The 22,933-nt window shown below is 42.2% G+C and overlaps 1 protein-coding gene across 4 annotated transcripts; it reads left to right on the top strand.

Moving 5' to 3' along the window:
• Positions 1 to 5,749: 5,749 nt before the first annotated feature.
• ZNF239 (zinc finger protein 239) lies at positions 5,750 to 22,224 on the top strand. 4 transcript variants are annotated; one of them, XM_057736382.1, is made up of 5 exons: positions 5,764 to 6,593; positions 9,667 to 9,771; positions 12,320 to 12,448; positions 18,339 to 18,389; positions 20,687 to 22,224. In XM_057736382.1, the coding sequence occupies exon 5, from the start codon at positions 20,951 to 20,953 to the stop codon at positions 22,169 to 22,171; it is 1,221 nt and encodes a 406-aa protein (XP_057592365.1). In that variant the 5' UTR covers positions 5,764 to 6,593; positions 9,667 to 9,771; positions 12,320 to 12,448; positions 18,339 to 18,389; positions 20,687 to 20,950; the 3' UTR covers positions 22,172 to 22,224. The 4 variants fall into 4 exon arrangements, 2 of the variants coding, with proteins under 2 accessions (XP_057592365.1, XP_057592364.1); XR_009053910.1 differs by lacking the exons at positions 9,667 to 9,771; positions 12,320 to 12,448; positions 20,687 to 22,224 and adding exons at positions 14,973 to 15,112; positions 19,060 to 19,246 and having other exon boundaries at positions 5,750 to 6,593; XR_009053909.1 differs by lacking the exons at positions 9,667 to 9,771; positions 12,320 to 12,448; positions 20,687 to 22,224 and adding exons at positions 14,973 to 15,112; positions 19,060 to 19,246 and having other exon boundaries at positions 5,750 to 6,593; positions 18,256 to 18,389.
• Positions 22,225 to 22,933: the final 709 nt, after the last annotated feature.

Genomic DNA, 22,933 nt, shown 5'->3' with positions numbered 1-22,933 from the left:
GGGAATTGTGTTCAATATCCTGTGATAAACCATAATGGAAAAGAATATGAAGAAGAATGTGTGTATATATACATATACACACACACATATATATACACACACACATATATATACAACTGAATTGTTTTGTGGTACAGCAGAAATTAATACAACTTTGTAAATCAACTATACTTTAATAAAATAAATTTTTTTGAGTTCCTCACTTTCACTTTTAACATTTTTTTCAGTATGTTTTTAACATTTTTATTGAAATATAATTCACATAACACATACTTCATCCTTGTAAAATGTGCAGTTCAACGATTTTTGGTATATTCACATGCATGTCCAACGATCCCCACAGGCAGTTTTAGAACATTTTCATCACCTCAAAAAGAGATTCCCTTTTACCTATCCCTCCCCTCTAATTGCCCCCTCTGCCAGCCTTAATGTTTTGTTTTTACTTTTTTTTTTCTGTACAATAAAGTGAATGAGCTGTATTTATACACATATCTCCATATCCCCCCCTTCCTGCGATTCCTTCCCACCCTTCCTATCCCAGCCCTCTAAGTTATCACCCATCATCGAGTTGATCTCCCTGTGCTATGCAGCAGCTTCCTACTAGCTATCTATTTTATATTTGGTAGTGTATGTATAATAAAATAAATTTTTTAAAAATTCTGCTGCCATAAGGATCTTTCTCTACTACCCATTTTTTTGTTGCTGTTTTTGTTTGTTTGTTTGTTTTAGTACATGAAGAAGGTTTAGAGAGGCTAAAAAAAATGTAGCCTCAGTTTGCTCATGTGCAAAATAGTTAATAATCTCTGCCTGCCTACTTTCCAGGACTGTTGTGAGAATTAGCTGGTATAACAGAAATGAAAAGTCAGAGATTCAAGGAAAGAGACGCCACAGAGAGCAAGCACAAGGGCAGACACACCTGGAGCAGGTTCAAAACATCCTCTGTGGTGCCTTGGTCTCCAAGGTATGTCCCTAATGACCACTGCCACCCGAAGGTCAATGATGAGAATGGTACAGCTAACTTTTACTGCCCAGCACAGTGATAAGCATCTTCCACACGTTATTATTTCATGCAGTCCTCACCACAGCTTGAAACAAGCAAGTACTGTGAGCCTCATTTTATGGAGGAGGAAATCAGGGCTTAGTGACTGATGAACTTGTTCATGATGGTAGTTTTCTGTTGGTAGAACCTGTACTTAAGCCCAGACTGTCTCCTCCACAGCCCCTGCCTTTAGCTTCTCTGCTTTGACTCCACAAAATGAAGAAGGTATGAGTTTTCACTTAAGATGAAGGAAAGACAGAGGACAGAGGACAGGGTGAGCCATAACGGGCTGTTTAGGACTTCCCCTGTCGAGGGGCTTTGAGCCTCAGATCCTCTTTCTCTGTGGTAGCAGACTGAGTTGAAGGCAGGGCTTAGCACATCTTTTGGGTTAGGCTACAAGAGGTCAATTACCCACTTAGAGTCTTTCAAGGAGTTCTTGGAAACATACCCCTCCTCTAGGGTTGCCAGATAAAATACAGGAAGCCCAGTAACATTTGGATTTCAGACAAACACTGCAGGGGACACATATTTTCTTAAAAATTATTCATTGTTTATCTGAAATTCAAATTTAGCTAGGCATACTGTATTTTCACTTGCTCAATCTGGCAACCCAACCCTCTTCACTCCATATGGATCCTTTTTTAAAATATCTCTGGGCTTCCCTAGTGGCACAGTGGTTAAGAATCCACCTGATAATGCAGGGGACACAGGTTCGAGCTCTGGTCCGGGAAGATCCCACATGCCGTGGAGCAACTAAGCCCATGTGCCACAATTACTGAGCCTGTGCTCTAGAGCCTGCAAGCCACAACTATCGAGCCCACGTGCCACAACTACTGAAGCCTGGGTGCCTAGAGCCTGTTCTCCGCAACAAGAGAAGCCATCGCAATGAGAAGCCTGCACACTGCAACGAAGAATAGCCCCCGCTCGCCGCAACTAGAGAAAGCCCACATGCAGCAACGAAGACCCAACACAGCCAATAAATAAATAAAATTTAAAACATCTCTACTATCCTAATACAACCTCTAAAAAGCCACAGTTTTTTGGTCTAAAGATTTCTAGATCTTTAGGGATACCCTATTACACATTTAACCTTAGATTGAGGGTTTAAGCCCTTTAAGCTATTATCTACTCATCAGTATCCTTAGTTGGCTGTGCCCAACATCTTTCAGAAAGTTGACATGTGGTGGGTGAATAAAGGTGAGAAGTGCAGCAACAGCACACATTCAGGGAGAAGAGGCTGATGGGGAAAGAGAGAGGATTCATAACACTGAAAATCACTGGAACTCTCCTCATCCCCAGTGCTGGTGGAGCCCTGTGGAGAAACAGCATTTCATGTGACAAGGTACACAGAATATACTCACTGGGTGCTTTCGAATGAGTAAGTGTGGGAATGATGCTGAGCTGCTTCTAGAAGCACATGTACTATAATGATGAGTCTCTACAGCCCTGAGGCCATCTTCCCTGGACCCCTAGCAGGGCAGCACCAAAAGCCCATCATTACTGGGCAAGATTAACTTCCTTCCTCCCTCCCCTCCTGCTTGCCTGGGTGCACTCGAATAATTCTCTTCTTTTCTCTGTGCCTCAATTCTCAGTCTGAAAAGTGAAGAGAGTTAGATGAGACCCTCCTTATCACCCTCTCCATTTCCATGGCTTTTGAGGGCATCCTGACAACAGTTTGGGTAACAGACCTGGAGACACCATTGGAACTCACAGAGATCCGGAAGGAGGAAGCTCCGTGTGCCCCTGCTCCAGTCAGAAGGCAGCCCGGTTAGGGGAAGGGCTCAAATCTATACAGAAGCCCTGGACTCCCTTATCCAGCTCCAACTGTGGTTTCTCCAGCTTTCCTAGGATTCCAGTTTGGCCAGACCTGCATCTGCCACCAACCAGCTTGGTCTGGTGCATTCCTCTGTTGGAGTGATCCCCCAGCAGGCTGGACTGGGAGGCAGGGCCCAAGGGGTCCAACAGCAACTCCTTTCCTCATGTCTAACCTGACCTGTTCCAGTTGTGATGCCCTGACAAGAGGAGGTGACAGATGTGCTGTAGTGAAACTAACCCCAATTCAATACCCAAAGTGCAGAGTTTGGACCATGGCTCTGCCATTTACTAGAAGCAGGATCTTAGGCAAGTCACTGCCTCTCTCTCTTTCTCATCCTCTGTGACTCACTTTTAAGAATAGTGAGGAAGAACCCCTACTCCACAGTGCTGTTCATAGGCAAGGATCAACTTTCGGTCATGAGCCAGAACAGGGCACCCAGGAGGAAATGGAAGTGCCTCTACCTTTCTTTCTGTGTGTCTCTCAAGAGCTCCCCAGATAAGGCCTAAAGACTCAGGTGCTCCATGACTAGTACCCCACCAGATCCCAAGACCTTAACATGTAGAATATGTAGGCCCCAAATGAACACCTCCCAAGATTTTACAGAATGAAAATTGATAATACAGAAGAGAGAGGGGAATGCCCTCATGTGTGAGAAAGGGGATAAGATTCAGGGTATAAATGGAGAGTTTTCTTAAATAGAAACTGGGGCTGTTCATTCAGATTGGAAAGTATAGCAGAAAGGCTCCAATGGAGAGAGGTGGGCAGACGTGCTTGGGTGAAGGTACAAAAGTTCTCTTTTCTCACAGAAAGCAAAAGTTATCAGCTGTGAGTGAGATGGAACAAGGAGTTGTTGGAGGCTTGAAGAAAGAGGAGAAACTGTGAGATAGTCATTTAGGAGAGTGGATGAACTAAGAAAATGTAATAGGATAGTTGGACAGCATTAAGGGCCTACCTGACCCTTATTGAAAATTGAGAATGAGACCAATCATCAGACCCATGTGTTTCTGTCAGGCCACATCCGCGACACAGGTACAGATGTGGAACAGGCAGGGAGTTTGATTCAACTAGCTTTGGTGTTTTATCAGGAGAATAAAACCAAGTAAGATAGGGTCAAGAGACTGATCATAGTGATGGGTCATTACCTCTAAACTGGGTGAGGAGGGAAGTGAGAACATGAGGGGGTGAGAGAGTCAGAGCAAGAGTGATAGAATCAATGGACAGGGAAGCAGTAGGTCCTGGGGAGATAGCTTGTGTTCCCCAGACAAAAGGCAGGAGAGTATCTCTGAGGAGGAGCCTCAGAGATATGCCGTAGGCCCCCCCAAAAGTGTCCATGTCCTAATCCCCAGAAATTGTGAATGTTACCTTATTGGGCGAAACGAACTTTGCAAATGTGATTAAATTAAAGGTCGTGATGTTGAGAGAGTATCTTGGATTAACCAGGCGGGTCTGATGTAATCATATCAGTCCTTAACAGAGACACAGGAAGAGCCAGTGCCAGAGAAGGTAACGTGATGAGGGAAGCAGCGACTGTAGTCGTGTGCTTTGAAGATGGAGGAAGAGGCCACAAGCCAAGGAATACAGGCCATGAATGTACCTTGAAAAAGGCAAGGAAACAGATCCTCCTCTAGAGCCTCCAGAAGGAGCCAGCAGTGCCCAAATCTTGACTTTAGCCCAGTGAAACTGATTTCAGACTTCTGACCTCCAGAACTGTAAGAGAATAAATTTGTGTTTGCTGTACATCACTAAGTTTGTGGTGATTTGTTACAGCAGCAACTGGAAATTAATACACCACGAAGAGGAAAGACACAGAGGAGATGTCTAGGCAACAGCTCTTTCACCCACAGGATAAATCTGAAGGGAAAGTATTCTGGAGAGATGCAGTGGGTCTGCATCACTCAGTGAGGGGTGAAGGTAATGGAGATGCCACCGGGGAGAATTCTGATGCCATTCCCTTGAAGACATTAACAATTAAAAGGGTCTCAAGGAGCAAGGTTTCTATGTAAATCAATGATACACAGTACTATCAAATTTTAAAAACAAAACTGCAGGCCTATATATATACAGCATGGCCCCATTTTTGTTTAAAAAGTGTATCTGTTTGTATAAATAGTTCTGTCTGAGTACTTTTAGGAAAGAATTCTGACTGCTTCGTATTGCATGAAAGATTCCCTCATCTCCTCAGTCTTTGTTCCAATATTCCCCATTTTAAATTGCAAATCATGTCCCAACCCACAAACCCCACCCGCAATCCCCCGACTCAGCTCCACTTTTTCCATAACACATACAACACACTAAACTTTTATCGTAATTATGTATTGCTCTAGTGGGAGATCTCGCTAGAATTTAACATTCACAGTGATTTTTTTTTGTTTAAGGGTTACTGGAACATAGCAGGACCTCAAATAATGTTGGTAAATGAACGAACTTCAGAGGTGAGAAGGGGATACTCACTTCAGAGTATTTTTTAAAGGTAAAGCGAAATTACAGGTGATATTTCCATTCTTTTCCCCCAGCAGCACTTTAACAAAATGAAAAACATTTTAATGGGCATTCCTAAAATAATTTTTACACGTTTGTAGTAAAGAAAACTAGGAAGATAACCTGAAAGACCTAGTCGCAGACCTCAAAGAACTGTGAAAAGCTTTCACGTTGGATGGGACCCTAAACTGTGGGGGCAGCGCCTCCCGAAGCTCCGGGGCCGACGCCGGAAGTGGGCGTGACCCGCCCGCGGCTTTCTGGGACTTGTAGTTCCGGGCTGCAGGCGCTGGAGCGGGTCGGTACCGCGAATCCTGCGCTTCCAGGTGTCGGATTCCACGTGGGAGGTGAGAGCGCCCGCGCAGTCCGTGCTGCCGGCAGAGAGGCGTCTGGCGGTCGAGTTGTGGCCGTGCCGCGGGGGAGGCGCCGGCGGCAGAGACCCGGAAGCCTGCCGGGCGGCCGTGGGAGGGCGCGCGTCCTGGCGGAGATGCGATCATGGGCCGCACGTGTGTCCGCACGCCGCGGCCGCCGCTGCGTTCCCCCGTCCTGGACACGGTCACCTGAGAGCAGGCGGCCCCTGGCGCGGAGCCGACCGCGGCTCCGAGAGGCCCTCCTCTGGTTTGCCTGAGCTCCGGCCTTGGCCGGCCTGGGAGCTTCGCAGTTGGCCACACCGGCCTTTTCCGTGCCGGTGACTGGCCTTATTCGAAGGAGGTGTTCGGTGGACGTTAGGGGACCGAGAGGGGCTCCTGTGAGGGACCGAAGTTTCCGTCCCCATAGCCCTGTCCTCGTTGAAAAGAGATTGCGTCAGAGCCCCTGCACCCCAGAAACGATTCAGGCCTTCAGGCGTCTCAGGCAGCCGAAATCTCTGCCGAGAGGCGACAATCCGACCGAAGAGCTCCTACTGCTCTAACTAGAACTTTAGGGCAAAAATCGCAAAGCCAAGGGAGACGGGCACATCTTAGAGCTGCTGGGGGCAGTGGGATTTTCTTACCCTCACGGATTCCCGGGGGGTGCTTGGCCTATTTGGTCCAAAGCCCAGTAAAGAGAGGTGAGGGAGGTGCAGCGAGGAGAGACAGGAAAGGCACCCCAGGAGAGGGTGTGTGAAGGTAGCAGGAGCTGATTAACATTTTTCCTGCAGTCTTGCTGGACTAGTTAGTCTGTGTCCTGCAAAGTGGACTTGATTTTCATGGTTATTTCGCTTTCCCTAACTCTCCCTTTCCAGGCATCTGTCCTTCCTGAGAGGAGGAAATGACCAAGTTCCAGGTGAGTTGGGTTGCTCTTCTCTGAGAATGGAAATAACCTTTCTTTCTTGGGAAGGACATCAGCATTGAGTGCGTGTCTGGTGTCAGGTCCTGTCTTGGTTCTGTGTGTGTTTTTTCATTATTGTCAGACTTCAGTGTGAGACATACAGTATTTTATAAATGTGGGTGTAGGAACATTAAGATACTAAGAGCATATAGCTATCAAATGTTGTCACCACGGTCTGCACAGTTAACCTGTTTTAAATTCCACCTCAGTTTTCACTGAACTACCCTGCATCCATGAATTTGGCCCACTCCCCGGAGTACTGGGCTATGCTCTTTTATTGAAAGACTCCACACAGCATCTTTGGTCCTGTCTCTCAAAGCATGCCTTTTCCTGCCAGACATTTCACTCACATCGAAAGTCATTCAAAGCTGTTACATGCTTAATCCAGTGCTAAGTGGTCTCAGGAAAACAAATAGAATTATAAACTACAATGCTTTTCTTCATGAGCAGGTGATGCGTATGAAAAAACAATTATGCACATTAACAATAATCATTTATTAAACTTGAAAGTGTTAAAAACTTGAGAAAATTTGTTACATAACAGCACAGTAATTATTATATCACTCCCAGAAATGCTCCTGAACCAGGCTGTGCATCAGAATTATCTGTGGCGTTCTTTAAGAATTAAAGGTTCCTAGGCACCATTCCCCTAGACCTACTAAAAGGAGAATTTCACTCCTTTTTTTATCCCTTTGATCTTTGTACATCTAAAGATATATTGCATTTATTGTGAAATATTTCCCTACATACTTGATATGAGCATTACTAAGGTACATAAGATGGATTGCTCATCTTGTGTGCTCTGGTTTTGCTCCCTTTACCAACATATCTACATGTTTAATTGGTACAATAAATTGTTGAATTACCACGTAGCAATTTTTTAAAAACCAGTTTCTCATTTGTCTCCACAAAACCATTTCTAGAAAGTTACCTCAAGACTGACACTTAGTATCATAGAATGTTTGAAAAGGAGGGAGTCAGCCAGCCTCCTCTCTGCCTTGGTGCCATCATCTTACGGAGGAAAGCCCTAATTCTGAGGGAGCTGAAGGGAGACACCATGTCTTTTATTGCAGAGAGCAGCAAAGGCAGAAGTAAACCCCATGTTTGCTAACTCCATGCTGTTCCTTCTCTGTAACTAAAGAGGTCATCATACCAGAAGTTATTTGAATAAAATATAGGCTGGATTTTTTTTATAGTTAGATGACATTTTTTTTTATTTGAAGTATAGTTGATTTACAATGTTTCAGGTGTACAGGCTGGATTTTAAGGACAAAAAATGAGTTCTTAACAACACCACCAGCAAGACCATTTTTTGCTTGGCAAAAACAGTCCTCACACCCATAGGAAGACACCATGAGTTCTTATAAAAATCAGTTTGTTTAGAGGACAGTAAGCTGCTTTGCGGTACTGAAAGCATGACATCTCTGTGCACTGAAAATAATTGAGAACTTCAGCAAAGAATTGACATAAGACCCTGTGCTCTTTTTATTTTCCTTCTCTTCTATCTCTTCCCTATTCACTGTGATGAAGTTGGGGATTGCTGGTAGAGTGAAATCTTGGGATTCTGGCATATGTTAATAACTTTTTGAATTTAAAGAAAGGACTTCATTCCAACAGTACTTACTGTTTTCTGTGTACCAGAGATTGTCCTTGCGTCTGCTGAAAGGCAGGAGTCCCATTTAACCCCTCTCTCCCTCTGTGACCTTGGATAAGTCACTTCACAGTTATGAACCTTAGTTTTCTCATCTGTAAATTGAGAGTGCTGAGTTTGATGATCTCGAGGTTTCTCTTTTACTTGTATCATTTCCTTATTCTTTTAAACTGAATGTGAATTTATAAATATTTATCATTTAGATTTTGAGTCAGTTGTGCTAGTTGCTGAGGATTTAAAGATTAGTTGAGTGTGGTCCCTATCCCTGAGAATCTTATAGCCAATTTGGGAGACAAATTTAATAGCTATAGTAGTGGTATGTGAAAGATACTGTGAGATCTTTGAGGAGGAGACATTTAACTTAACCTTATGCTTCAGAAAGGAGGTCGTTGACTGTCCTGAAACTTAAATGGATGAGGGGATGGGAGAAATATGTCAGGGCAGAAGCAATGTATAAAGGACTATTCTAGACTAGAGCATAATGTTCGGGTGACTACAGGTAATCCAGTGTGATGACATCTCCTGCCCATCACTACCTTCTGTATCACTGTTTCCTACCCCTAAGTGATTGTTGGATTTAGCATGAGTGGGCTCTGGAAAGAAAGTGGTAAGCTATGTGATATATGCAGTTTCGAGGAATTTGACATTTACCTCGTGAAACTGCTATTCTGTAACCTTCTACTCTGGTTGCCCTTCAAGATACTGAGTCCACTCTCCCATAGGAAGCACAGGTTCCACCTTGGGGTGACTGAATAGCTTTACTGGTACCTGGGGAGACTATTCATTATTCAGATTCTTTCATTCCCAGCTTTGTCTTGCTTTAGCAAGATGACTGTTTCCTTTCTTTTTTCCTTTCCCCTGACACACTGAATTTGGTCCACTGTCATACCATTTCTCATTTTGGACTTTTCAGCCTACTGCAAAGTTGGTGGTCCATCAACACATCCTTTCTGTTCTCAGCATGGAATTCTCCCTACCACTTTATCTATGGGATCTTAAAAAATTAATGACTCTGACTGTCCAATCCTTGGATTGAAACATGGCAAAACTTATATTTTGAAGATTTGGTGAAGAGTTATTGTGGCCTAGGTAAGAAATGAGGGCCTTTCCTAGAATAGTAGCAGTGGAAATAAGAAGTAACACACTGGATGGAGATTTAGGAGACAGAATTGACAAGAAGTGGTTTGAATATTGTTGAGGTAGGGATGGAGTCTTAGACAACCCAAACAACTGGATGGAAGATGGATAAAAAAGTCCAAAAGAGCAGTAGCTAATCTGACTGCTGATAATCCCTGGCCCTGTTTTCCTCAGGGTGTGTTTATGCCTCTAAGGCTGCAGCCTCCGCTTCTGTTTCTTCTTTGTTCCACCTTTGCACAGGGACTTGAAGCCTTCTCTAGTCCACCCTCATCCCTCTTCCTCAGACACAGTGGAGACCATGACCTTGAGAGGAGAACCTGGGAGGAAACAGCCACTTCTCCTCTGGTGACTAGTGGGGTTGAGCGGGGGACAGCTCCCTCCTGCGGGGAGGGGGGGGGGGAGTTGTCCTCAGTTTCCTGAGGAGGGTGTGGGTGGTGCCCCTTCAGGCTGAGGCCTGTGGTGTCAGCACTTCTGAAGGTTACTGGGTACTCCCCTGGCCCCAAGTTGAGCTGCTGCTTTGGGCTTCATTGGCTCTCAGCTGTTTTTTGTATATTCCATCCTCTGCTTTTCAGGGTGTGACTTGCAGACTGGTGCCAGCCCACAAACTGCTTGTTACCAGTCTGCAAAGATGTAAGGACAGAAATTAAGAGTAGTTTTTTTATTTAATTTTATCTGTTGAATCTAATAATTTTAAAAATTGGCATTGGTATTTTATATGTCTGCATTCTTATTTTCTAGTAACTTTTTGAACATTGTATTTAAAAAAAGTCTGTGACATATAGAAAAATCTTAAAAGAAACTGGTCCTTCGCCAGAGGTATTTCAACAAGTGTTGCTCCATCAGTAGAACCTTGGAGGGAACCAGACTCACTGTGAGGTTAACTAAATAAATACTTGGAGTCTTTTTACACACTAGGCCCTGCTTGAGGCCTCAGGGATGCAACCATGAACAAATGAGGCAGCCTCAGTTCTTAGGGAGAGAGTGACTGTAAAAAAGAAAATGTATAAATTAGAAAATGAGATAAGGCCTAAGTACAAAGATAATAAAACAGGGAGAAGTGATAGTTACTGGACGCTCCTGTGGATTAGACAGTCAAGGAAATGCTTCTCTGATATGGTGGCGTTCGGCTGAGATCTGAATAATAAGGAACCAGGTGTGTGAAGATGAAAAAGGACATTCTGGGCAGAGGGAAAGCCAGTGCAAAGGCCCTAAGTGGGATGAGTTTGATGTGGTCACAGGGGCCAGGTGACATGTAAGGGAGGAGGGACTCAGGCTGAGATTGGAGAATTGACAGGACTCCAGTCTGTAAAGCCTTGCAGTCAAGGATGAAGAGTCTGGATTTTATTCAGTGTCCATGGAAAAGCCTTTGGAGAGTTTCATGCCTGGAGTGGTGTTTTCAAAGATCACCCTGGCTGCTGTGTGGAAAATTCATCATGTGGGGGAGCAAGAGATACAAATTTAGAAGGTTAGTGTAGGTGGAGAGTTAATGTAAGATGGAAAGAAGTGGGTAGCTTCAGATATGTTTTAGAGGCAGAGGTGAGAGGACTTAGTAATGGATAAAATGTGAGGAAGTAAGAAGAGAATCAAAATGACTTCCAGGATTTTGGCTTGAACAATTGGGTGGGTCATGTGGCTCTTTACTAAAAGGGGGGACAAGGGAAGACCAGATACTGATGGAGATTGTTGGGAGCAAGAATTCTGTTGGGGCCTGTTGAGTTTTAAGTGCCTTTTAGACATCCAAGTGTAAATGTAGGTGGGAAGTTGGAGCCTGGAGTTGAGGAGAAGGGTTAAGGCTAGAGATAAATATTTGGGAATACCTAAGGAGAACATTTTACGGTTGTGTGTAAATGTGCTATTTTATTTTTTCCAGGAATAGTCAACTACTTAGTTTAGAAGAAGAAAGGGACGTGATTTATATGACTAGGGAAAAAACTGAGATCAGAAGTGTACTTTGGGGCTTCCCTGGTGGTGCAGTGGTTAAGAATCTGCCTGCCAGTGTAGGGGACACAGGTTCAATCCCTGGGCCAGGAAGATCCCATATGCCATGGAGCAGCTAAGCCCATGTGCCACAACTTCTGAGCCTGCGCTCTAGAGCCTGCGAGTCACAACTGCTGAAGCCTGAGAGCCTAGAGCCTGTGTTCCGTAATGAGAAACCCATGCACTGCAACAGAGTAGCCCCCACTCGCCAAAACTAGAGAAAGCCCACGTGCAGCAGCGAAGACCCAGTGCAGCCAAAAATTAAATAAATAAATAATAAAATCTTTAAAAAAAAAAAAGAATTTATAGAAGACTAAAAAAAATAAGAAGTGTACTTTGGCTGAGAGGAAAAAAGGAAGGATTAAAGGATGATGATCTTGGTAAAGCATATGTGATGGAGGAAGAAAAGGAGAAAAAATAAGATGTTCTTAAGGTGTGGATTTTGAGATATTAATATTTCAGAAGCAAAGTGATCCAAATAGTGAAATGGCCCTAATTATGTTGAGTTTGAAATGAGGCAGAGATCATTGGCATTAAAGAGATTAAAAAATGTGAGGTTATCGTGTTGGGTAAATTGTTCCCACGAGTGTTGAGGTTGTTGGGATGACAGTAGGAATGGGGCGCAAAGGACAGCTCAGCAGTGACCATGAGATGACAGTGATATGGAGAGATTCAGCAGCTGGATAGCTTGATCTTGGGTGAGTTGTGGGCAGGAGAGGAAGGATTTGGAAGGAAGTAGCAAAGGAGATGAGAAAGGAAAGGTTTTCCATCCAAACTTGACTTAGATCACCCCAATCCCTGAACTGCGCACTTCCTCTACCCTTTTCCCCCCTTCCAGTGCTCCCAACCTCACCTTCCTTCTGGGGCATTTGTGCAGATGGTTTTCAGTTGAGGAGGAATGTGCTTAATGTTTTAGGAACCAGTAACATTCAAAATGGATGTCTCTGTGGACTTCGCCAAAGAGAAGTGGGGTTGCTAGACCCTGCTCAGAGGAAGCTGCAAACAGCTGTGATGCTGGAGAACTACAACCACTTGGTCTCAGTAGGTGAGAACATGAACCTGGACACCGATGCACTGGAGTCTCTGTTTCTTGATCAGGCTGGGGAGCTGTAATTCAGGAATCAGTTTACTAATTTCTCTTTGACAGAAAAGGATGTTTCTGACTATTCTAAGCAGCTAAAGAACTTTACTTGGTAAGACTTGGAGAATGGTAGCCTTACTCGGTTGTCCAAGAAACCATACCTGGTCCATCACTTATAAGCCAGAGTTTGAGACTGAAATTTTTTTTTTTCTTCGCACAGGCACCCAATCCCTTTGTGTTTCTCAGATGCGCTCACCCAGTTGGCATAAGTTGAAGATCATTATCTAATGGAGAATTCTCCATGCCCATTAGTTTAGTTGCTGGTGTAAAGCCTCTAAACTCCTCACCTGGCTTTCAAGGTCCTTCATGCCCTACTTTTACCCTTAGAGCATTATTCTCTGCTGCCCCAAGGTCACCCTCCTTTCCAGCTAAGCCTGTTTTCCTGAGGTCCTCCATGCTTCCTTGCTCCGGGACCTTTGATTACCATGTTCTGGTTTCTGGTTAATTTTGTCCGTTAAGATTTTATTTGAAATCTATTACCTGTGTGAAATCTTTGACCACCCCTCATTCGACCTCCTTCTTTTCTCAGAACTTTGAATTTATATTTCACAGGCTTGGACCTGATTACATATTCTTTTGTATGCTTTTATTTATAACTTTTAAAATTAATTTATTTATTGGCTGCATTGGGTCTTCATTGCTGCACACGGGCTTTCTCTAGTTGAGGCGAGTGGGGGCTACACTTTGTTGTGGTGCACGGGCTTCTCAATGCAGTGGCTTCTCTTGTTGCAGAGCACAGGCTCTAGGTGCATGGGCTTCAGTAGTTGTGGCACACAGGCTCAGTAGTTGTGGTTCTCGGGCTCTAGAGCACAGGCTCGGTAGTTGTGGCGCATGGGCTTAGTTGCTCTACAGCATGTGGGATCTTCCCGGCCCAGGGATTGAACCCGTCTGCCCTGCATTGGCAGGCAGATTCTTAACCACTGTGCCACCAGGGAAGTCCTGGTATGCTTCTGTTTTAACCATTGGATCTGCAAGTCTGATTTATTTTCTTTGTTTCCAGCCAAGTTTCTGGAGGGAAAGTAATGTATCTGATACTTCCACTGCTGTATGTACATAGTCAAGATTTAAAAATTGACTGCTGTGGAGTTTAGCATCGAAGAAATACGTCTTACAGTCTTGTAAAAGAGACATTATAGTAAACACAGTATATTACTATAAATTCAGTAAGTCCTATGAAGGACACAGAATTGTGCTCTGAGAGAATGAAGGCATGGGATAGGATGAGGGTAAAGTATGTATTGTTGAGAGTTTCAAGGAAAGCCTCTGAAGTGATGTTTAAACTGAGATCTAAAGGATTAATGGACATTAAACAGGTGACGGTAGGGGAAGAATATTACAGGCAAGAGAATAGTGCAAGGGAAGACCCAAAAATGTAAAAGGAGTATGGCTAGAATACAGGGAGCATCTGGGAAGAACAGAGTGGAGCCTGGCTCATTCATGGCATTGAAGGCATTGGTTAAAAATGTGAATTCACGTTGAGTTCAACGAGAAGCCATTGGAACAATGAAATGATGTGAGCTGATTTACCCAGTATCACTGGGATTGCTTTATAGACACTGGTTTGCAGAGAGGCAAAAGTGAGGTAGGATCTGTGCTTACAGTTTCAAGCTCTGCTCTAGGTTTTCCTTTTTCTTTGATATAAAATTGAACATAGTTGTCCAACTTTTTGTGTGAGATACAAAAATCACAAAAATTCAAAGAACACAGATGCAGATTATGAAGTAAAATCACTAATAATAGCTTGTGTATCCTGTTTTCTCTATGTTCTCCATGTATGCGTTTTACAAATGTGTTAAAATGTTATGAGGTTATACTGTGTGTATTTTTCAACTGGCTATTTTACAAGGTATGTCTTAAGAAATTTTTGTTATGTCATATGAACTCCCTGTAAAAGGACACCTTTTCTCATTACATCAGCATCTTCTACTATTACATGCTCGTTCTTGATAATATTTTAAATATTTTTAAAAAGTTATCACAAGATTTCACTACTACTTATAAAACCTTCCATTAATACAGTTCCTTCGCCACTGATTTTCATAGACCTGTCATTTCTGCAGCCGTTCCTAAGTATTGTACAGCAAGGATGTTGAAGCAGTGTCCTTTGACCATTTAATAACATTGGCCCACCTCATGATTTAACTGCTCCAAACTGCACTGCTTTTCTTCTATTATTTTTTTTCCTTTTTCTTTTTTGCTACTACTTTTAAACTTTGCAAACGCTGCACACAAAGTAATACATTCACCTAGGTAAAGCAGATTCTATCAAATGGCTTACAATAAAAATCAGTCTCCCTGGTCTGCTGCAGTGTGACTTCACAAAGGCACTCAGTTTTAATCCTTTCACTTGTTCCTTATGGTGTTTGCGTTCATATTTTCAAATAATATGCTCATGCATCTACTTATTTTCCTTTTTTTTCCTTTAAAGAATAAAAGCATTCACATGGTTAAGAAAAAAAGCATTAAAAGATACACAATGTTGCTTGTCAATCATACCTTAAAAAGCTGGAAAAAAGTGTACAATGAGGATTTTAGACAAGCAGGAGAAAGGCAGAAGACAAATTATATGTGAGTAGCAAAGAAAGTCCAGATGTACTAAATGTTTTTAAATGATTACAGTAATACTATAAAAATAAAAACAAATTAAAAGGTGCATAGCAAAAACTTTCTTTCATGTCCCTAACTCCACTCTAACCAGGTTCTGGTCATTTGCTATCACAAACTGTCTGCAATGAGTAAATCTTGTGCAAATATCACTTCACAACTATATAAGGAAATTGAAGAATAAAGCCCCCAAGCTGGACTGCAGAGTGCATACATAATTGTCAAAATGTCCTTCTTGGGGGGTGATACCAATTTATACTCACAAGCAGTGTGTGTCACCAGACTTTGGATTTTTGCCAGTGTTAACAGGTAGAAAATGGTACCTCAGTATAGTTTTAATGTGAATTTATTATATTATGATATACTGCTATTTTTTCAGTTTATCAATATTTGATATTTTCTATTGACTTCTTTATATCATAGATGAGGATTTAGCTCTTTTACGTTATTTCTCCCAACAGGCCCATCTTTCCAAGAATTTATGTCAGAGTCACATCAGTGATTAATGCTTATGCTTATGTTGCTTTGACTTCATAATTCTTGTTCCTGCAGAGTCAAATAGTATACTATGATTACAGTTCCTTTTTTTGTTTTTTTTTCCCTTTTCTAAAACTAATACTTGCTTTTAAAATATATTTTATTTGGGGTTTTTTCTTTTCCATTCTGTTTTATAGAATTGTGGTTGATTTGGTTAATTATTTTTTATATATCAACAATTGATTCAGCTTGTCTGTTTTATTAACTTCTTTGCTCACTGCTATTTCTTGTATATCATCTTTTCCTTAAGGTAAGTTTAATTGTTTTTTGCTATGGTACATTGCTGAATAATTGTTTCATAATTTTTAAATCCTTTCTTATCTTAAAAGGTGTCTGTTCCTCCCACTGAAATGTTTGATTGGCTGGGTATAGAATAGAATGCTAATTTCACAATCATTTTACCTCCAAAATTAGAAGATATTGCTCAGTTATCTTCAGGTGTACAATATTGTTGTTTAGTAGTTCATTGTCAATATAATTCTCATTTATATTTGCACATAACCTGACTTTTCTGTCTGGATGCTTTTAGCATTTTCTGGGTTGGTTTGTTTTTCCCATGGAGTCCTGAGGTTTCACATACAATTTTTTCTTTTTCTAAATTTATTTATTTATTTATATATTTATTTATTTATTTATTTGCTGCATTGCGTCTTCATTGGTGCACATGGGCTTTCTCTAGTTGCAGCAAGCAGAGGCTACTCTTCATTGTGGCGCATGGGTTTCTCATTGCAGTGGCTTCTGTTGCGGAGCATGGGCTCTAGGTGTGAGGGCTTCAGTAGTTGTGGCATATGGGCTCAATAGTTGTGGCTCACAGGCTCTAGAACTCAGGCTCAATCGTTGTGGCACACGGACTTAGTTGCTCTGCAGCATGTGGGATCTTCCTGGAGCAGGGATTGAACCCATGTCCCCTGCATTGGCAGGCGGATTCTTTTTTTCTTTTTTCTTTTTTTTTTAAGAACCTTTATTGAGATATAATTGACATGCAATAAACCGCATATATTTAAAGTGCACAATTTGATTTTTTTTTCTTATTAGTAAAATGTATATATGGCAATCCCAATCTTCCAATTAATTCCACCCAACCCCCCGCCCCCACCCTGGCTTTCCCCACTTGGTATCCATATGTTTGTTCTCTACATCTGTGTGTCTGTTTCTTGGCAGGCAGATTCTTAACCACTGCATCACCTAAGAAGTCCCTCACGTACAATTTTTAACATTTAGTGGGCCCTGAACCTTGAATGAATTCTAGGAAACATTTTTTTCCTGTTCTTTTATCATTTCTTTCCCTCCATTCTACTTCCACTATACTAATCGAACCTACAAGATGGACTTTTATCTTTCCATCCATCTACCCTTTACTCTGCATTCCAGGAGTACCCCTCAATCTTCCATCTTAGCCAGATGTTCGTTTTGCTATTCAATCCGTCTAAATTGCAGGCCTTAGAATCAGACTGCCTGCACTATTTACAACAGCCAGGACATGGAAGCAACCTAAATGTCCATCAACAGATGAATGGATAAAGAAGATGTGGTACATATATACAATGGAATATTACTCAGCTGTAAAAAGGAACGAAATTGGGACATTTGTAGAGACATGGATGGACCTAGAGACTGTTATAAAGAGTGAAGTGAGTCAGAAAGAGAAAAAACAAATATATTAACACATATATGCGGAGTATAGAAAAATGGTACAAATCAACCAGTTTGCACGGCAGAAATAGACACAGATGTAGAGAACAAACATACGGACACCAAGTGGGGAAAGCCAGGGGGCGGGTGGGGGGGGATATTTAGGGGGGAATGAATTGGGAGATTGGGATTGCCATATATATACATTACTAATAAAAAAAAACATCAAATTGTACACTTTAAATATATGCAGTTTATTGTATGTCAATTGTATCTCATTAAAAGTTCTTAAAAAAATAATTTCTAAAAAGATCAAGTCATAACTCATATACAAACATTAAAAAAAAAGGAATCAGACTGCCTGACACTTAATAGCTATGACATAGGTTACTTGATCATTTCAACCTTGGCTTCTTCCAGTGTAGAATGGGTGTCCTAATAATTCCTCTCACATAAGATCATGCAACCAGGGGCTTCCTAGGTGGCGCAGTGGTTAAGAATCCGCCTGCCAATGCAGAGGTCACGGGTTCGATCCTAGCTCCAGGAAGATCCCACATGCCGCGGAGCAACTAAGCCCGTGTGCCAAAAAAAAAAAAAAAAAAAAAAAAAAGATCATGCAACCAGTGCCTGAGTGCTTCAAATGAGCATAGTAGGTCTTAAATATTATGATTATCATCTTTTTCAATCCTTTTATTAATTTAGGAGAATTCTGATTATTCTTCATAGCAGTGTGTTTATATTTTATTATTAGATTGTACTGTTTTTTCACAAGTGATATCCCCTCAGATTTCTCCAGGATTTTAATTATGAACCATTTAAATTCTGTTTCCTCTGTTTACTGTTTCTTGAGTTTGTGTCTCTCTTTATTGATGTTAGTTTTCTCCTTTTTTTGTCTCCTTATGTTTTCTTAATTGTCTTTTTTTTTTCTTTTCTGAAAGTCTTATGTTCACAGTATGATACTGGAGTGTACCTCTTCAGCTGATGCTCAACACTTATTGGTGCATGCCTGTTCTACTTACAGGGGACATCTTTGCTGACTGGGCTTGGGATGGATCTAATGAGAGTCCAGATGGTGAGTGATGTAGATCCTTTTTTTTTTTGAGGTTGCCTCTTCAGGCCAGTAAGTTATCTGGGACGTGCCTGCTTCAGTCTGCAGCTCTGGGGTGTCCTCCTTGTCAGAAATTCCACCTTACAGGTTACCTTGAGGCTTTATCCTGGGCACATGTGGAGTCAGTTGCTGCTTTTTGTACCTCAATCCTATCATTGTGCAGGTTTGGCATTACCTTCTGCTTCTCTCTGCAGCCCACATAATACTTTTAGGAGTCGTTCTTTGGCAGACAGTTTATTTTGTTTTTGATGCTTTATATGAGGCCACTATCCTTAGCCACCCAGTATTTCATTTTTTGTGGGGAAGAGGGTGGTTGCTATTGGAACAACTAGTTGAGCCATTAGAAATGCCTAACATGATTTAATAAACCTGTTTCCAGAATAAATCTCCCTTACTTCATAATTGTTGATTCTGAGCTTGGAATTTGAATTTCTAGAACTTCTTGAAAAGTTCTGCTACTTCTTCAGGAGGGTTTTTCTGTACATATTTGAGCTGTGCATTGTTTTTTTTCTAGTCTCCATTAGACCTCATCTATCTGCTCTTTATCGTTAGGAGTTCTCCAGCATTTTTATTCTAGTGATGGCAACCTTTTTTTTTCCCAAGACTATTATGGATTTTTTTTTTGTCATTTCAGTGAAATATAAAGATCTTCACCCTAATTGTTTTGACTAACATACATACTACAGATCTTCCTTGACTTACAGAGGGGTTACAGTCCCATAAACTCACTGTAAGTGGAAAATACTGTTAAGTCAAAAATGCATATAATACACCTAATCTACCGACCACCATAGCTTAGCCTAACCTACCTTAATCATACTCAGAACACTTACATTAGCCTACAGTTGGGTAAAATCTTGTAACCCAAAGCCCATTTTATAATAGTGTTGAATATCTCATACAGTTCATTGAATACTGTACTGAAAGTGAAAAACAGAATGGTTGTAAGCATATTGCTTGGAGCTGCGACCGCTGCCATTGCCCAGCATCATGAGAGTAATATCCAGCACATTGCTAGCCCAGGAAAAGATCAAAATTCAAAGTACTGTTTCTACTAAATGCATATTGATTTCGTACCACCATAAAGTCGAAAAACTGTACGTTAAGCCATCATAAGTCAGGGACCATCTATACTAAGTCTGAAATCTGTATTCCCAGCACAGTTATCTCCCAGGAGTTCCAGACCCATGTATCTCACTGCTTACTGAACAGTGCAAGAATGTTCCACCTGCACCACAAATTAAGCCAGATTCTGAGTTTTTTATCTGTCCCCCTTTCCTACTCCAGCCTTGGAGATTAAGATTCCCTATCTTATGATACAGCACCCCCATTCCTAGTCATTCAAGCAGGGAACGTGAGGATCATGCTTGGTGCCTCCCTTGCCTTCTGAGTTTAGTCAGTCATCATGTGATTTAGAATGAATCTCTCCCTTTCTCTCCGTAGCTATCCTCCTTATTGTTTTCTTCTGATTCACTACAGCAGCTCTCTCTCTACCTTAAAGTCTTGCTCATTTCTGATGGTGTTTATAATCACAAAGTCAGTTGTTTCACTCCCAATTGTAATCTAATAGCTTCCTGTCTCTGAGGGGATCTCTGAGTACACACCGAGCCCTTTGTTCTGGCTCTTGTCTTCCTCTCCAGGCATAGTCTTTACCACTGTTACCTGTTTTATTTCCTTCACAAGAAACTATATATTGTTTTCCTGAACATGTCATATTTTCTCTCCACATTTCATTTCTTTTTTCCTCACATTTGTTCCCAGAAATCTCCCCCAGGGTTTGAGCTGAATGCCCCTGCTCTGTGCTCCCATGACTGGCTCTGCATGCATCTGTAGTAGCACTTACATGGTAGTATTGTTGAACTATTTATCTTTCTTCCCAGTAGACTCTAGGTTGTCAAATAAAAGGATTTCTGTTTTCTTTTTGTATCCCAAGCACCTATTAAAGTAGATTACCAATTAAATACAAATTAATTAAAATAAAATGAAGTAGTAAAGTGAAATGAAATGTTATTTGTGGCAAGGATGTGGGATTCATAGCCTTCTGCAGGACTAGGGTATGAGTACTTTTATTGGCTATACTTAAAAGCAGAGACAAGATTTCTGTCTTGTCTTATGTACTCAAGCCGTCTTCCTTCCTGACATTAACCCAAAGGACATGACTTTAAGGACAGGACTGAACTGTTTGCTAGTTACCTTAGGCACTCCAGTTCTGAAATCTTGAAATCTACCCTTTGTTTGTTATCCCTCTCTTTGTTCCCTAGGAGACTTGAATGAAAATTCTGTGGAGAATCAAGAGAAAGGATTTACATTATCTATTACCTGAAGAGCTTTCCTGCTGACAAATTTTGGAAAACATGGCCAGTGCAATAACTGGGAGTCAGGATTAAATTGTGAATCTTCAAGGGGAGGTGTACAGGAACCCTGAACTGGATCTTTCCACTTGCCAAAAGTGGGGAAAAGCATCTTCTCGTATTTCCAGACACAAGAGCAGTGTGGTGACTCCTCAGAGTGATGATTTAAAAAACATGGAGAGTGAAGAATATTTATCTTTGAAAGTCCCAAGCCAAATGGCCGCAGAGGACTCCTCAGTGATGTTCTGTAAGAATGAGCCCCAGGATCCTCAGGAAAGCAAAAGTCTGTTTGTAACTGAAGAAAGCTCTGAGAGGAAACTGACAGAGGGAAAAAGTCCTCCCATCGACCACTGTTCAGAGAACCTTCAAAATAAACGTGTGTCTGATGTAAAAGAAGTGGTCTCGCCATCATTCAGAGGCGAGACAATTTGCCAGATTGGCCAGTTGAAAGAATCCTTGGATCCCTTTGACTGTAACCGCAAAGACATTTGCGGTTGGAAATCACGGGTGGTCAGTCATAGTCATCAGAGTGCTCATACAGAGGAGAAGCCCTGTAGCCCTTATAACTGTGGGAAAATACATACCACCAGCCCAGGTGGTCACCCAGGCGAGAAAATCCACACTGCAGAGAAACTATACAGATGTAGTCAGTGCGGTAGGGACTTCAGTGAGCGCTCAGAGCTAGTCCTTCATCAGAGGGACCACACAGAAGAAAAGCCCTACAGATGTGATCAGTGCGGGAAGGGCTTCACGAGAAGCTCGAGTCTCCTCATCCACCGTGAAGTCCACGCAGATGAGAAGCCTTATAAGTGTGACAAGTGTGGGAAGGGCTTCACGAGGAGTTCAAGTCTGCTCATTCATCACTCAGTCCACACAGGCGAGAAGCCTTACAAATGTGACAAGTGCGGGAAGGGCTTTACTCAGAGCTCCAAACTGCACATCCACCATCGAGTGCACACCGGCGAGAAGCCCTATGAGTGTGGGGAGTGTGGTATGAGCTTCAGTCAGCGCTCCAACCTGCACATCCACCAGCGCATCCACACGGGGGAGAGGCCCTACAAGTGTGGAGAGTGTGGGAAGGGCTTCAGTCAGAGTTCAAACCTTCACATCCACCGGTGCTCACACACGGGGGAGAAGCCTTATCAGTGCTACGAGTGTGGAAAGGGCTTCAGCCAGAGCTCAGACCTCCGCATCCACCTCAGAGTCCACACTGGAGAGAAGCCCTATCACTGTGGCAAGTGCGGGAAGGGATTCAGCCAGAGCTCCAAACTCCTCATTCACCAGAGAGTCCACACTGGAGAGAAGCCCTACGAGTGCAGCAAGTGTGGGAAGGGCTTCAGCCAGAGCTCCAACCTCCACATCCACCAGCGAGTCCACAGGAAAGATCCCCATTAAATGAGGTCTTCAATCACATGCTCATACTCTTGAGACTTAAATATTTTTAACATCACTCTTACTTTCATATTCTCAGGATATAGTAAGAGTTATTCAGATATGTTTCCTCACTGAAAATCATTCATTTAAAGTATTTAAGTACCAAGCACTTTGTTATGCTACACAGTGAATGGATTGCTCAGATGGGTAGAGTGAAAATACCTGTACTTTGCCGTTCAGTCAGTGTTACTAGAACTACATACCCTACCCAGCATTTTTAAGTGCAAGAATCTTATATTTGTCCAAGCAGAACATGTTTCCTTTGTTCACTTTCTCTGAGTAATTGGAACTTTGGCTTCTCTTCAAATCATGTGCCTTGTGTCTTTCATATTTCCTTCCAGCCCTGAGTAACCCTCTCTAAATTATGATCACACAATATGTTAGTTTAAGGTTGAGGGGGTGGTTGGAAATATAATGGGCATGGAAATTTGTTGTTTATTGCACACATATGCTATAGCCTGTGGCCTCAAAACAAGAAGGTGAGGGACTTCCCTGGCAGTCCAGTGGTTAAGACTCCATGCTTCCACCGCAGGGGGCATGGGTTTGATCCCTGGTCGAGGAATTATTGCATGCCACGCGATGCAGCCAAGAAAAAAACCAAAAAACAAGGTGGAGAAGAGCTACTCATATAGTACACCCCACACACTACAAGATGTGGAAACCCCTCGCCCGCCTCCCCACAAGGCAACTGCTCAAGAACATGCATAGTTCTTTTTCCTGGGT

The sequence above is a fragment of the Hippopotamus amphibius genome, chromosome 5 (assembly GCF_030028045.1).
Source record: "Hippopotamus amphibius kiboko isolate mHipAmp2 chromosome 5, mHipAmp2.hap2, whole genome shotgun sequence".
NCBI lineage: Eukaryota > Metazoa > Chordata > Mammalia > Artiodactyla > Hippopotamidae > Hippopotamus > Hippopotamus amphibius.
This window is presented reverse-complemented; position numbering and strand designations above follow the sequence as displayed.

Coding starts and splice junctions, on each gene's coding strand:
- ZNF239 (XM_057736381.1), top strand. CDS start 20,951: ATGGAGAGTGAAGAATATTTATCTTTGAAAGTCCCAAGCCAAATGGCC.